At 39.9% G+C, this 15,281-nt stretch overlaps 1 protein-coding gene across 3 annotated transcripts in view; it reads right to left on the bottom strand.

Moving 5' to 3' along the window:
* The window catches only part of EEA1 (early endosome antigen 1), a 169,619-nt gene that overhangs the window by 131,340 nt on the left and 22,998 nt on the right, over positions 1-15,281 (bottom strand). For all 3 annotated transcript variants that reach the window (XM_074007513.1, XM_005571853.4, XM_045365692.2), the window contains exon 2: positions 1,477-1,569. In XM_074007513.1, coding sequence (XP_073863614.1) covers positions 1,477-1,569 — 93 coding nt within the window. The remainder of the gene's footprint in view (positions 1-1,476; positions 1,570-15,281) is intronic.

Consider the following 15,281-nt stretch of genomic DNA (forward strand, 5'->3'; position numbering starts at 1 on the left):
TTTTGGTTTTGGTTTTTTTCATTTTTTATTTTTTGGTGTTCTCTTCTTATTTGTTTTCATATCATATGGAACAAATTTGTATGTTATTGGGAATTATATGAAGTAGAGGTAAAAAGTGAAGTAGCAGGAGGGAGAGAGGATAAATTAAGAATGAAAAAGAATGGAATCCAGAGAACAAGAAAAAGGAATGAAATTTGATAAAAAGGACTTTTTTCCAGTGTAATAAAGTAAGAGAAAACAGGTATGGCATAGGTATGATAAAATAAGAACATTTATCTAATGGTTCCTATTTTCTCAGTTATATATAAGGTGACTGAGAGAAGGTTAAAAAGGGACAGATTTCAAAACAAAGAAGGTACAAAATAACTATCTCAGAAAGTAGGAAGTTAATCCTACTAATACGATATTAACAGTATTGCCAAGCACTGCACAATACCAATACCCATTGGAATTGTTTTTTGGTGTTGTTCTGACTGAGGTCAACTAAATTATTACTAGATTCCTTTGAGTTCATCATATCACAAACACAGTTTGGAACTTTTTCTTAAAGACATTTCCTGAAACTTGTTCTTAATAAAGTCCAACTGATACTTTTCCTCCCCTCTCGCAAATTTGTAAAATCTTACTATGGTTAAAATATATATACATGGAGACAAATAATAAACAGATGGTCAGAGAGAGACAAAACAGAATGATGAATGGACAAAAAGAGGACATATCCAGAAACGTATGCACAATACACAATTGTCAACCAAGAGGTGGAGGAGAGCAGAGAAAAAAGACTGGGTAAGGACTACAACTAGGCCTTCAAAGGGGCAACTGACAAAAGTGTCAGAGCAAACTGTGAGTGTCTTGATCTCTTCGTGGCAGTATTATGGGTCAGTGTTATGTTCTTCACATTCCTTATCTCCTTTTTTTCTATAATCATCCAATGTTACTTATTTATTAAAAATAATATTAATGCAACTAAAGCTGACTTTTCACATTTTTTGAGGTTTTTTCACTTATTTACAATACTTTCTCCATTCATTTTTAATATAATATATTTATATTTAATATAATGTCTTTAATATCAAAGACAAAAGTCCTTACAAAGTCATACATGAAGATAGTAAATAATATGTAAATTTTATAGATAACCCAGTTTTTCCTTAGTGCAATAGTTCATGACAGTACACACACATAAATACTAATTAACCTGTAATTCTTTATAAACACACATTTTAAAATCTTCAGTGAGATGGCATTAGCATTAAAGACAAATTGGCAATATTATTTTTCAGAGTCTTAATATACACTTTCTGTCTCACAACTAGGCACAGGTATATAGCTACAAGTATGTTTCAAAAGTCACATTCCAACTTATAAGAAAAACTTATGAGAAATTTTCCTATACAAATCACCAATTGTTACACCAAATATTTGCTCATTTTCCCTTAAATACTATTGAATTTTATTGCCAAGTTATTATCATACCTCTGAAGAGCTTTCATTATTGACATCCACTGTGTTTATAGGAGTTGCTGATGAATCTAAATCAGAACCTTGAGAGCCAACTCTCCCAGGAGTCTGGAACACAAACAGAAGGGGGAAAAAAAAGCAGACATTAACAATATATTCATAGGCCATTTAATAATCTAAACCTTTTCACATAAGAAAAGTAGATGTCTTTACAATAATAACAGCACTAACAGTATCCTTTATGGAAGACTGTACCTAATGCTGTATCAGAATCTTTATATATATGCATTTCTCTCATTTTCAGTCACTTTAAATTAATAAAATATATACAACGCTTTTCAAAGTCTTCAAGTCACCTTCACGAAACATCTTATTTAATCAAAATGACATCTCTTAAGACAGATAAGATGGATGTTATCTCTGTAGAGAAGAAAACAGATTTAAAGTAGGAAGTGACTTGTTCACCACTGTACTCTTTTGTTTTGGTTGTTTTTTGAGTTGGGGTCTTGCTCTGTCACCCAGGCTGGAGTGCAGTGGTGCAATCTCGGCTCACTGCAACCTACGCCTCCCAGGCTCAAGTGATCCTCCCATCTCAGCCACCCAAGTAGCTGGGACCACAGGCACACACCACCACACCCAGCTAATTTGTTGTATTTTTGGTAAAGACGAGGTTTCACCATGTTGCCCAAAATGGCCTCAAACTCCTGAGCTCAAACAATCTGCCCACCTCCGCCTCCCAAAGTGCTGGGGTTACAGATGTGAGCCACAATGCTCAGACTACCATTGTACTGTTAACAAAAATCAGAAAGTCCTCAAGATGCAAGCTCAAGGAGGAAAAAAAAAGAAATCAGAAAGTTCTCAAGATCCAAGTTAAAGCAAAAAAATCAGAAGATGCAGAACTAAAACGCAGATCTGATTTCTTTGACAATGCTTTCTCTTTTTTTTTTTTTTTTTTTTTTTTAAAACAAGAGTCTTGCTCTGTCACCCAGGCTGGAGTATAGTGGCACAATCTCGGCTCACTGCTATCTCTGCCTCCTGGGTTCAAGCAATTCTCCTGCCTCAGACTCCTGAGTAGTTGGGACTATAGACACATGCCACCATGTCCAGCTAATTTTTTTGTGTGTATTTTTAGTGGAAACGGGGTTTCATCATGTTGGCCAGGCTGTTCTCGAACTCCTGACCCCAAGTGATCCCCGCCTTGGCCTCCCAAAGTGCTGGGATTACAGGCGTGAGCCACAGCGCCAGCTGGCAATGCTCTCTTTTCTACACAAACTAAAACTACAGTGATTCAAGTGTGCAAAAAAGACCAATGCAGCCCAAGTTATCAAGTCCCCATCACCTACCATTCAAACCAGTCATTAACATCCATCTCCAATACTTGATATGACACCATCAGAGGCACATTTTGAAGGGTTAAAGCTCTTTTCCCCCTGCACCATTTATCACTTAGCATTATCATTTATTAAAATCTAGGTGTTACTTTTATATCAAATTGCTTTTTGGATGAATTTGAAACATAGTAAAACACTGCGTAAAAAGAGATTTAAAGCACAAAAACTGACTCAATAATACTCATCAAAAAATATATAGGTACATGCTAGCATTATCCACACTTTACACATGAGGGAACCAAGGCATAGAGACTAAGTAAATTGCCCAAAGTCAGATGCGTAATAAAGGGAAGAAGGGATTTTAATTAGAGCAGTATGGCTCTTAATCACTAACCAATACTCCTTCTCTGTTAGACATCTCCACTGAAATGCCCCTCAATCACCCAAGATTCAAAACACCTCACTACATATTTGCCTCAAGATGTGAACATCCTGTACATCACTACTAAATGTTCAACCTAAATGCCAAATAAGGATGAATTCATAATGCTATATTCATCAAAATGATTATAAAAACTACATACAATGGAAAAATATACACGATTTAAATTATATATGAAAACTACTGATATAAGAAAAAAGACTAAAAAGAAATATTCCAAAATTCAAATTATGATTTCTGTAGTAAAACAGGAATCTTCATTTTTATGTTTTTCAGTTTTAGTTTTTGCTACTTTTTTTTTTTCAGAATTTTAGATCCACACTTGAATTGCTTTTATCTTGAAAAAAATGTTTTATGTTAAAGATAAGCAAACCTCCAGTTGAATAGACAGCATTCCTTTTTTTTCCCTCATGCAGATACTTTGCACATTTATTTAGAGGCATATCTCATTTTATTGTGTGTCACTTTATTGCGCTTTGCAGATGTGGTGCTTTTTAGATATTGAAAGTTTGTGTCAACTCTGCCGTCAAGCAAATCTATTGCTGCCATTTTTTCAAAAGTGTGTGCTCACTTTGTATCTCTGTGTCACATTTTGGTAATTCTCACAATATTTCAAGCTTTTTTATTATTATCATATCTGTTATGGTGACCTGTGATGAATGATCTTTGAAGTTACTGCCATTATTTTGGGGCACTACAACCCATACCCATATAAGATGGCAAACTTAATTGATAAATGTTGTATGTGTTCTGACTGCTCCACTCACTGGCCATTTCCCAGTCTCTCTCCCTTCTCCTTGAGCCTCCCTATTCCTTGAGATACAACCATATTAAAATTAGACCAATTAATAACCCTATAATGGCCTCTAAGTGTTCAAGTGAAAAGAAGAGCTGCTCATTTCTCACTTTAAATTAAAAGCTAGAAATGATTAAGCTTAATGAGGAAGGCATGTGGAAAGCTGAAACAGACCAAAGGCTAGGCCTTTGTGCCAAACAGCCAAATGCGAATGCAAAGAAAAAGTTCCTGAGGAAATTAAAAGTGCTACTCCAGTGAACACACAAATGATAAGAGCACAAATTGCTGAGAACATTTTAGTGACCTGGATAGAAGTTCAAACCAGCCAAAACATTCCCTTAAACCAAAGCCTAATTCAGAGAAAGGCCATCTCTTCAATTCTACGAAGGCTGACAGAGACGAGGAAGCTGCAGAAGAAATGTTTGAAGGTAGCAGAGGTCGTTTCATGGGATTTAAGGAAAGAAGCTGTCTCCATAACACAAAAATGCAAAGTGAAGCAGCAAGTGATGATGAAGAAGCTGCAGCAAGTTATCCAGAAGATCTAGCTGAGATAACTGATGAAGATGTCTACGTTAACAGATTTTCAATTCGGGAAAAAACAGCCTTCTATTGGAAGAAGATGTCATCTAGAACTACTATGGCTGGAGAAGAGAAATCAATACCGGGCTTCCAAGTTTCGACTTCCAAGCTTCAAAGAACAGGGTAATTCTTGTTAGGGGTTAATGCAGCTGATGACTTTTAAGTTCAAGCCAATGATCATTTATACCGTTCTGAAATTCCTAGGACCCTTAAGAATTATGCTAATGCTACTCTGTGCTCTATAAATAGAACGAGAAAGCCTAATTAATAGCACATCTGTTTACCACATGGATCACTGAATTTTTTTTTTTTTTTTTGAGACGGAGTCTCACTCTGTTGTCCAGGCTGGAGTGCAATGGCCCGATCTCGGCTCACTGCAAGCTCCACCTCCCGGGTTCATGCCATTCCCCAGCCTCAGCCTCCTGCCTCAGAGTAGCTGGGACTACAGGTACCTGCCACCACGCCCAGCTAATTTTTTTTTTTTTTTGTATTTTTAATAGAGACAGGGTTTCACCGTGTTAGCCAGTATGGTCTGGATCTCCTGACCTCATGATCCGCCCGCCTCAGCCTCCCAAAGTGCTGGGATTACAGGCGTGAGCCACTGCGCCTGTCCAGATGACTGAATATTTTAAGCCCACTATTAAGAGCTGTTACTGGAAAAAAAAAATCCTTTCAAAAATATCGCTGTCTATTAACAAGTCACCTGGTCACCCAAGAGCTCTCCTGGAGGCATACAAGGAGTTTAATGTTGTTTTCATGCCTATTAATATAACATCCACTCTGAAGCCCATGGATCAAGGAGTAATTTTGACTTTCAAGTCTTATTATTTAAGAAATATATTTTGTAAGGCTATAACTACTATAGTGATTCCTCTGACAGAACTGGGCAGAGTGTGTGGAAAACCTTCTAAAAAGGTCACCACTCTAGATGTGATTAAGAACATTTGTGATTCATGGGAGGAAGTCAAAATATCAACACTAACAAGAGTTTAGAAGTTGATTCCGACCTTCATAATGACTGTGAGGGGTTCAAGACTCCAGTAGAGCAGATACAGTGGAATCAGCAAGAAAACTAGAATTAAAAGTGGAGCCGGAAGATGTGACTGGTAATTTTCTTTTTTTTTTTTTTCCTCAAGACGGAGTCTCACTCTGTCACCAGGCTGGAGTGCAGTGGCGTGATCTCAGCTCACTGCAACCTCCGCCTCCCGGGTTCAAGCGATTCTCCTGCCTCAGCCTCCTGAGTAGCTGGGACTACAGGTGCATGCCATCATGCCAAGCTAATTTTTGTATTTTTAGCAGGGACGGGGTTTCACCATGTTGGCCAGGATGGTCTCGATCTCTTGACCTCGTGATCCGCCCACTTCGGCCTCCCAAAGTGCTGGGATTACAGGTGTGAGCCACCGCGCCCAGCATGACTGATAATTTTCATGACAAAACTTTAATGGAGGAGGAATGGCTTCTTAGGGATGAGCAAAGAAGGTGGTTTCCTGAGATGAAATCTACTACTGGAGAAGATGCTGTGAATACTGTTAAAATGACAATCAAGAATTTAGAATATTCCATAAATTTAGTTGATAAAGCATCAGCAGCTTTTGGGAGGACTGACTCAAGTTTTGAAGGAAGTTCTATTGTGGGTAAGATGCTATCAAACAATGCTACAGGGAAATTTTTCATGAAAGGAAGAGTTAATCAAAGCAAAGCAGCAAACTTCATTGTTATTCTAAGAAACTGCCACAACTACAACCTGACCAACATGGTGAAACTCCGTCTCTACTAAAAATACAAAAATTAGCCATGCATGGTGGTGCACGCCTGTAATCCCAGCTACTCAGGAGGCTGAGGCAGGAGAATCGCTTGAATCTGAGAGGCGGAGGTTGCAGTGAGATTGCACCACTGAAAGAAAATAAAAAAAGGAAAAAAAAGAAATTGACACAGCCATCCCAACCTTCAGAAATCTCCACCCTGGTCAGTCAGCAGCTATCAGTATAGAGGCAAAACCTTCCACAAGCAAAAAGATTATGACTAGCTGGGCAAGGTGGCCCACATCTGTAATCCTAGTGCTTTGGGAGGCCAAAGCAGGAAGATCGCTTGAGACTAGGCATTTGAGACCACTCTGGGCAACATAATGAGACCCTATCTCTACCAAAAAAAATACAAAAATTAGCAAGGTGTGGTGGCATGCACCTGTAGTCCCAGCTACTAATGAGGCAGGAGAATAGGGTCTGGAGGCAGGGAACCTAAGGCTGTTTCACAGCGACTTCCTAGAACTAAATTGAAAGGAAAACCCTAACTTTCCACACCTAAGTAACAAAAGGACCAGAGGCTACTCCCTTTAACCTTTTCTGCACGGCAGATAGGAAATTGGCTATCCACAACAAATCAGATTGCAGGCAACTCTTCACTTGCATAGAAGTATAACTGTGTAGCTTCACCCTAGGCTCTGAATGGTTGCCTTTTGCAACCAATCAGATGTTTGCACAGGAGTGTGACCTCTGTAATTTTACTTCAGCCTCTGGTTGGCTGCTTTCTGCAACCAACCAGACTGATTGTGGGCTACTACTTCATTTACATGAGGTGAGCGTGAAGTGGCTAATGGGAAACGTCCAGGGAGTATTTGGACCCAAGAAGATTCTGCATCCAGGCCCTTGAGCCGCTGCTCAGGCCCACTCCCACACTGTGGAGTGTACTTTTGTTTTCAGTAAATCTCTGCTTTTGTTCTTTTGTTGCTTCATTCTTTCTTTGATTTGCTGGGCATTTTGTCCAATTCTTTATTCAAAACGCCAAGAACCTGGACAACTTGGCAGTCACAACCCTCTACCAGTGACACTAGGAAGGCTGAAGTGGGAGGATCACTTAAGCCCAGGAATTCAAAAATACAGTGAGCTATGATCACACAACTGCACTATAGACTGGGTGACAGAGCGAGACTCTGTCTCATCAAAGAAAAAAGATTACAAATCACTGAAGGCTCAAACGATTGTTAGCATTTTACAGCAATAAGATATTTTTAAATTAAGGTATCTACTTAATTAGACATAATGCTATTGCACACTTAATAGACTACAGTATGCTATGAATATAATTTTTATATGCACTGTGAAACCAAAGAATTTATGTGACTCATTTTGTTGCGATACTTGTTTCATTGCAGTGATCTAGAACCAAGCCCGCAATATCTCCGAGATATGCCTATATACAAGTATGCCTATATACTTGTATAATTTTTATATAAATCGGGAAACTAGAACAAATACAAAATAACAACCAGTAATTAAAGCTACAGAGAAACTCCCAAACTCTTCTTAAACATACTTTTTCAAAGAAGGGTATAAGATTAAACTTTTATTTCATATTCTGGATACAGTATTAACCTAGCATGCCATGACAAGGTGGAAATAAAATGATCTTGAACCTTTTTTAAAATACTTATGTTCTTTAGGATTCTCAAAAGAACTCAGGGTTCTGTGAGGTTCTGTCAACCAAAGATGACAAAGAAGGAACATTATAGCTGGGTGAAATGGCTCACGTCTGTAATCCTAGCATTTTGGGAGGCTGAGGTGGGTGGATCACTTCAGGTTAGGAGTTCGAGACCAGCCTGGCCAATATGGTAAAACCCCGTCTCTACTAAAAATACAAACATTAGCTGGGTATGGTGGTGCACACCTGTAATCCCAGCTATTCGGGAGGCTGAGGCAGGAGAATTGCTTGAACCTGGGAGGCAGAGGTTGCAGTGAGCCGAGATCGTGCCACCTCACTCCAGCCTAGGTGACAGAGCGAGATTCCATCTCAAAAAAAAAAAAAAAAAAAAAAAAAAAAAAGGAACATTACTGTGTAACTATGTCTTTTTCTTTTTTTTTTTTCTTTCTTAGAGACGGGTCTCACGATGCTGCCCAGGCTGGTCTTGAACTCCCAGGCTCAAGTGATCCTCCGCCCACTTCATCCTCCCAAAGTGTTGAGATTACAGGCAAGAGCCCCTGCACCCAGCCTATGTTTCAATAAAGATGGTTAGAGAACATCAGAGGCACAGTTCAGAAAGAGACAGGCACTCTACTAATGAGAAAAAAAAAAAAAAAAAAAACAGAAACATTGTTAAGAGATGGAGGAGGCAATAACTATCCTGTCCAAGAATAGTAGCAACCACCACACCAAGGCTTATCGAAAACAGGTAGAAAGTGGCAGAATTTCAATAAAGTACTAAAGATGAAGAATGCAAAATGAATCTCTGGCCAAAGGCAAAAAAAAAAAAAAATGAGAGGAGCTGGATATGAGGAGTCTCCATTTGGTTGTCAGTATCAGGAGACACTACCCAAAATGATGAAACTGTAAGGCTTTCATCCTCAGAGAAGTCAGAGAAGGTTAAGCCAACCAATACATGAGTGAAATAAACATGAATTTTAGATACCACCTATCTAGATCAAATCCCACTTCAGCCTAACTTCAATTTGCTACAGGCTTTAGAGAGGTTGCACTTATTGCCAGGTCTCAGAACCTGAGCACTACCTCCTGCCTCAGCATGGTTGCTGACCCTTCTTCTGGGAAGTTTCCACTTTCTAGACAAGCAGACAAAGCTTGTGAAATAATCAAAGCAGTGATGCCAAGGATGTCATGGCAGAAGGCCTGGGTTCCTGAGCCACTGAGAGCTCACAGGGCTGGATTTGACATTCCTGATGCATTACAGAGGCACATTCATCCTGCTGACACTGTAATCTGTCCTCATTGGGAAAGTCAGGATCATCTTCCTGGGCACTGAACAGGGTCAGCTTTTAATCTAGTCTCTTCACTTTGTGGTGGGACCAAAGGTGCTGGAAGAATTAGGGGAGAGGGAGCAGCGGGCCTCTATTTTCTCCTTCCTCTTGCTCAGTCTCATTTTCTTTGTCCTTACAATCTTCCTAAAATGCCTATGCTTTTTTGGAAGTTGATCTAGCTTTCTTTTCTGGACTGGAGGCACAGCAGGATATTGTGAAACCTCAGCCACATGACTCTTGGATGTCTCCTCTAATGGCTGTGATAATGATTCCAAACTTTTCTTCAGAGGGTCATTCTCCCTTGGGTGGAATTTATCTTCTGCATCTTGAGTATTTGGTGATAGGTTCAAGTGTTTTTTTTGTTTTTTTGTTTTCTTGTTTTTGAGACAGAGTGTCGCACTGTCTCCCAGGCTGGAGTGCAGTGGCGCGATCTCGGCTCACTGCAAGCTCCAACTCCCAGGACCACGCCATTCTCCTGCCTCCGCCACCCAAGTAGCTGGGACTACAGGCGCCCACTGGCTAATTTTTGTATTTTTAGTAGAGAGAGGGTTTCACCGTGTTAGCCAGGATGGTCTCAATCTCCTGACCTCGTGATCCACCCGCCTCAGCCTCCCAAAGTGCTGGGATTACAGGTATGAGCCACCGCGCCTGGCCCAGGTTCAAGTCTTTAGTGACATGTTTGGGCGATTGGAGATTCCTAAACTCTGTCACTGAGGTTTTTTTTTTTTTTTTAACCTACTATGCTGATCCCAGCCAGCTTTGCAGAAACAAGGAATCACAACAAAAGGGACCAAAAGTCAAATGATTTTTTTAAAAAGGTAGTTAACACCCTGACTGTTTCCAATGATGTATCCTTAGCTATCAAAGATACAGGAGGAATACTGATCTCAGATTTCTCCCCTCGACTTATCTAAACGCATTCAAGGGCTTTCAGAAAAAAAATCCTCAAGTTCTTCTCAGCCTAGGGAATCTCAGATTTCCTGGTACAGTATGGAGGAGCAGGCCTCAGTCTCCACAGTCCCTTTAAATTTTCCCAAAATCTAACATTCTAAAACTGTCTAAATTTATCCAGAGTATGTTTTTACTGTGTTCATTTAATGCCCACAAAATTTTCTTGTTTTCTTATCAGCTACAGTCCTGCCAACACCAAAGCAAGATTCATTCCCAAAATAATATAATTGAGACATGAATTTATAAATAAATAAAAGCCAATTCTGGATTTAATGATACATTCATGGATGTGGCAAAAAGTAAATGGCGAAAACGTTTTAAAAGAGCACTTAAACTTTGTTTTGTTTTTGTTTTGTTTTGTTTTGTTTTGTTTTGTTTGAGACAGTCTCGCTCTGTCACCCAGGCTGGAGTACAACAGCGTGATCTCGGCTCACTGCCATCTCGGCCTCCCAGGTTCAGTGATTCTCCTGCCTCAGCCTCCCCAGTAGCTGGAATTACGGGCACACACCACCACGCCCAGCTAATTTTTATATTTTTAGTAGAGACAGGGTTTCACCATGTTGACCAGGCTGATCTCGAACTCCTGACATCAATTGATCCACCTGCCTCAGTCTCCCAAAGTGCTGGGATTACAGGCGTGAGCCAACATGTCCAGGCTAAATTGGATATTTAATATAAAGAACTGTTCTATAAAACTAGAAATTCATTTTTGATTCATTAACATTTCAATAGCTTCACACTACGATGGTATTAAGAATAATGAAAGATACTGGAAACAGGAAGTTATACTTCCAAAGAACTGTATTTTCCCCATTTCTGTTTCCTTTATTTTTCCAGATGCCAGATGGCTTTTCACTAAGGTTTTTCTTGACTGAGAGGAAGAAAGTAATTCAAAGAAATATTGTACTTTTTTTTATTTTTGTAAAGATGAAGTCTCCGTATGTTGCCTAGGCTCATCTCGAACTTACGGGCTCCAGTGATTCTCCTGCCTCAGCCTCCCAAAATGCTGGGATTACAGGTGTGAGCCACCATGGCCACCTGAAATAAGGTACTTCTACATAATCCTATTATCACCACCAAAAATACCCTTTCTCAAATTTGCCTAAAATAATCCTAGTAAATATACCTAAGTAAAGCCCAAGAGGCACAGGGAGTAAACGGGGAAAAAAACAAGGAAACCCTCACAAGATAGGGGTTTTTGATGTCCATATTTTAAGTATACTCCTCATGACTGCTGTTAAATTATCTAAGAACTTCTTGTTCTCTTTTTTTTTTTTTTTTTTTTTTCAGACGGAGTTTCACTCTTGTTGCCCAAGCAGGAGTGCAATGGCACGATCTCGGCTCATTGCAACCTCTGTCTCCCAGATTCAGGCGATTCTCCTGCCTCAGCCTCCCAAGTAGCTGGGACTACAGGTGCACGCCACCATGCCCAGCTAATTTTTTGTATTTTTAGTAGAAATGGGGTTTTTCCATGTTGGTCAGTCTGGTCTCAAACTCCTGACCTCAGATGATCCGCCCACCTCAGCCTCCCAAAGTGCTGGGATTACAGGTGTGAGCCATTGCGCCCAGCCTTCATTCTTGTTCTATTTTTAAACCACTAAAATTCCTTTATTTCAATGAGAAGTCCAAAAACAATAAAATTAACTCTAAATAAACAATATAAAGCATTCTGACTTTTTCACTTATAAAAGTTTTATTTTGCAAAAAGAATGGGATTGGAATGATTTATGCTAAAAATTTAAAGTGATAGGCTGGACACAATGATTCACATCTGTAATCTACCACTTTGGGAGGTCGAGGTGGGAGGATCACGTCAGCCCAGGAAGTCAACACTGCAGTGAACTGTGATTATGCCACTTTACTCCAGCCTGGGCAACAGAGTAAGACCTTGTCTCCAAAAAAAAAAAAAAGAATTTCAAATATTATTAAGATGGAACAAATCTTAAAAACAAGGTAAGTATCACAATGGACCAAAAATAAAATGGAAACATAGAGTATCCAGGATTCTGGAACCTAAAACAGGTAGAGGCAGCTAAGTTCAGTAATGAGAACCAAAATCGCCCTGGATGTGCAAGGTAACAAGAAGCCAGGCCCACTGTGAAAACTTAGTAATCGGGACAAGGCAACCATCTCTTGCAATGAATAGAAACTCTTTAAAAAGCTGTAAATCCGGCCAGGTGCGATGGCTCACGTCTGTAATCCCAGCACTTTGGGAGGCCGAGGTGGGCATAACACGAGGTCAGGAGTTCAAGACCAGCCTGGCCAACAGGGTGAAACCCCATCTCTACTAAAAATACAAAAATAGCTGGGCGTGGTGGTGGGTACCTGTAATCTGAGCTACTCGGGAGGCTGAGGCAGTAGAATCATTTGAACCTGGGAGGCAGAGGTTGCAGTGAGCCAAGACTGCGCCACTGCACTCCAGCCTGGGCAACGGTGCAAAATTCTGTCTCAAAAAAAAAAAAAAGCTGTAAATCCTACCATGCACTGTTTAGGCCCAAAATCTGAGCAGAGCTTTTCCAGGTAGAGATGAGAGGGCATTCCAACCAAAGCATTATTTGTAACAGCTTATAAATCATAAGCAACCTATATGTTAAAATGAAGAAACTGTTAACTAAACTATGACGTAACTGTTCAATAGTCTTGACAATTAATGGGATAACTGTGTAGGTTATAAAGTATGAAGGTTATGTAGAAAAATGAGAATGCAGTCAGAAGCGGTGGCTCATGCCTGTAATCCCAGCACTTTGGGAGGCAGAGGCAGGCAGATTACCTGAGGTCGGGAATTCGAGACCAGCCTGACCAACATGGAGAAACCCCGTCTCTACTAAAATATAAAAATTAGCCGGGCATGCTGGCAGGTGCCTGTAGTCTCAGCTACTTGGGAGGCTGAGGCAGGAGAATCACTTGAACCCGGGAGGTGGAGGTTGCAGTGAGCCAAGATAATACCATTGCACTCCAGCCTGGGCAACAAGGGCAAAACTCCATCTCAAAAAAAAAAAAGAAAAATGAGAATGCATATGATATATGATATAGCTACTATGAGAAATAAAAAAAAGAAAAAACAAAAAAAAGAAAGAAAAGAATGTATATGATATAAATCCTGAATTTGCCAAAGAGGTAAATATAACATTGGAATATATTATGACTTCAATTACATAAAAATATACACACACAAAAAGATTAAAAGGTAATCATATAAAATCAATGAGTTTCATGTTAGGGTGATTTTTTTGTTGTTACTTTTCCCCCTTATATTACTGAAAAGATGAGATTTGTGTTAAGATGATTTTATTAACCACCCAGCTACTTCCACCCATAATTTTTTGTTAGTGTTGTCATATTACTTTTTAAAGTTTTCTTTTTTTTTTCTTTTTCTTTTTTTTTGAGATGGAATTTCTCTCTTGTTGCCCAGGCTGGAGTGCAATGGTGCGAACTTGGCTCACCGCAACCTCTGCCTCCCGGGTTCAAGCGATTCTCCTGCCTCAGCCTCCTGAGTAGCTGGGATTACAGGCACGCACCACCACCCTGGCTAATTTTGTATTTTTAGTAGAGACAGGGTTTCTCCATGTTGGTCAGGCTGGTCTTGAACTCCCGACCTCAGGTGATCCGCCCACCTCGGCCGCCCAAAGTGCTGGGATTACAGGCATGAGCCACCGCGCCCGGCCAAAAGTTTTCTGATTTTTAAAAAACTATTTGGGCTTGACAAGAAGATCCAGAGAATTCTAATTATCAAACACTTATCATTAATGTTTAATTAGCTACAACCAAACAGACCAACTAAAGGAAAACCAGCTACAACAAAACTATTTCTCTATTCACTATACTTCTGAACAAATGTTTGAGTTTTCCACACCAATTCTCTGCAGACACCAACTGTTATGTCCTACAATTTAACTGAATTCTGACACTATCTGGAATTAGCAGAGACCTCACAGACTAAGGGACCAGTCTCTTAAGACTGCCCTCCCCTTCTAACGCCAATAGCAAATAAAAGGTCCACAGGTTACCCACACTTTTGTCTACCTTGGCTACATATGGGAAACTCTCACAACTCCCCTCCTCAAGTTTGATAATTTGCTACAGCAGCTCAAAGAACTCAGGGAAACATTTTACTTATATTTACTTTAAAAGATATCTTAAAGGATACAAATAGCCAGATGAAGCGGTATGTTAGGGAAGGTCTGGAGGGGTCCCAAGCACAGGAGCTTCTGTCCCCATGAATTTAGAGATATGTCACCTTCCCAGCACATGAATGCATTCGACAACTAGGCAGATCTCCAAAACCATTGTTTAAGGTTTTTACAGAGGTTCCATTATGTAAGCATGATTGATTAAGTCTTGGCCATTGGTGATTAACTCAATCTCTAGCCCCTCTCTATTCCTGAAGGTCAGAGGGTAGGGCTGAAAGTTCCATATCCTTAATCTTGTGGCTAGTGTCTATGGCAACCAGTCCCCAACCTGAAGCTATCTAGGGGCCCATCAATATCACCTTATTAGCATAAACTCAGCTATTGCCAAAAGGTACTTATTATGAATGACAAATGACACTCCTTTCACCTCCATCACTCAAGGAATTCCAAAAGTTTTAGGAGTCCATGCCAGAAACAAGAAAAAAAAACAAATATGTATTTCTTATTATAACACAATATTATATTAATATTTGAAATTATGAAAAAAATACATAGTATTCAAAGTATTTACTTCAAATAAGAACAGATGTTGGCTGGGTGCGGTAGCTCACACCTGTAATCCCAACAATGGGAGGCCAAAGCGTGCGGATCATTTGAGGTCAGGAGTTAGAGATCAGCCTGGCCAACTTGGTAAAACCCCATCTCTACTAAAAATACACACACACACACACACAAAAAATAGCTGAGCGTGGTGGCACACACCTGTAATTCCAGCTACTGGGGAGCCCAGGGCAGGAGAATCACTTGAACCCAGGAGACGGAGGTTGCAGTGAGCCGACATCATGC

Source organism: Macaca fascicularis, chromosome 11 (assembly GCF_037993035.2).
Source record: "Macaca fascicularis isolate 582-1 chromosome 11, T2T-MFA8v1.1".
Taxonomy (NCBI): Eukaryota; Metazoa; Chordata; class Mammalia; order Primates; family Cercopithecidae; genus Macaca; species Macaca fascicularis.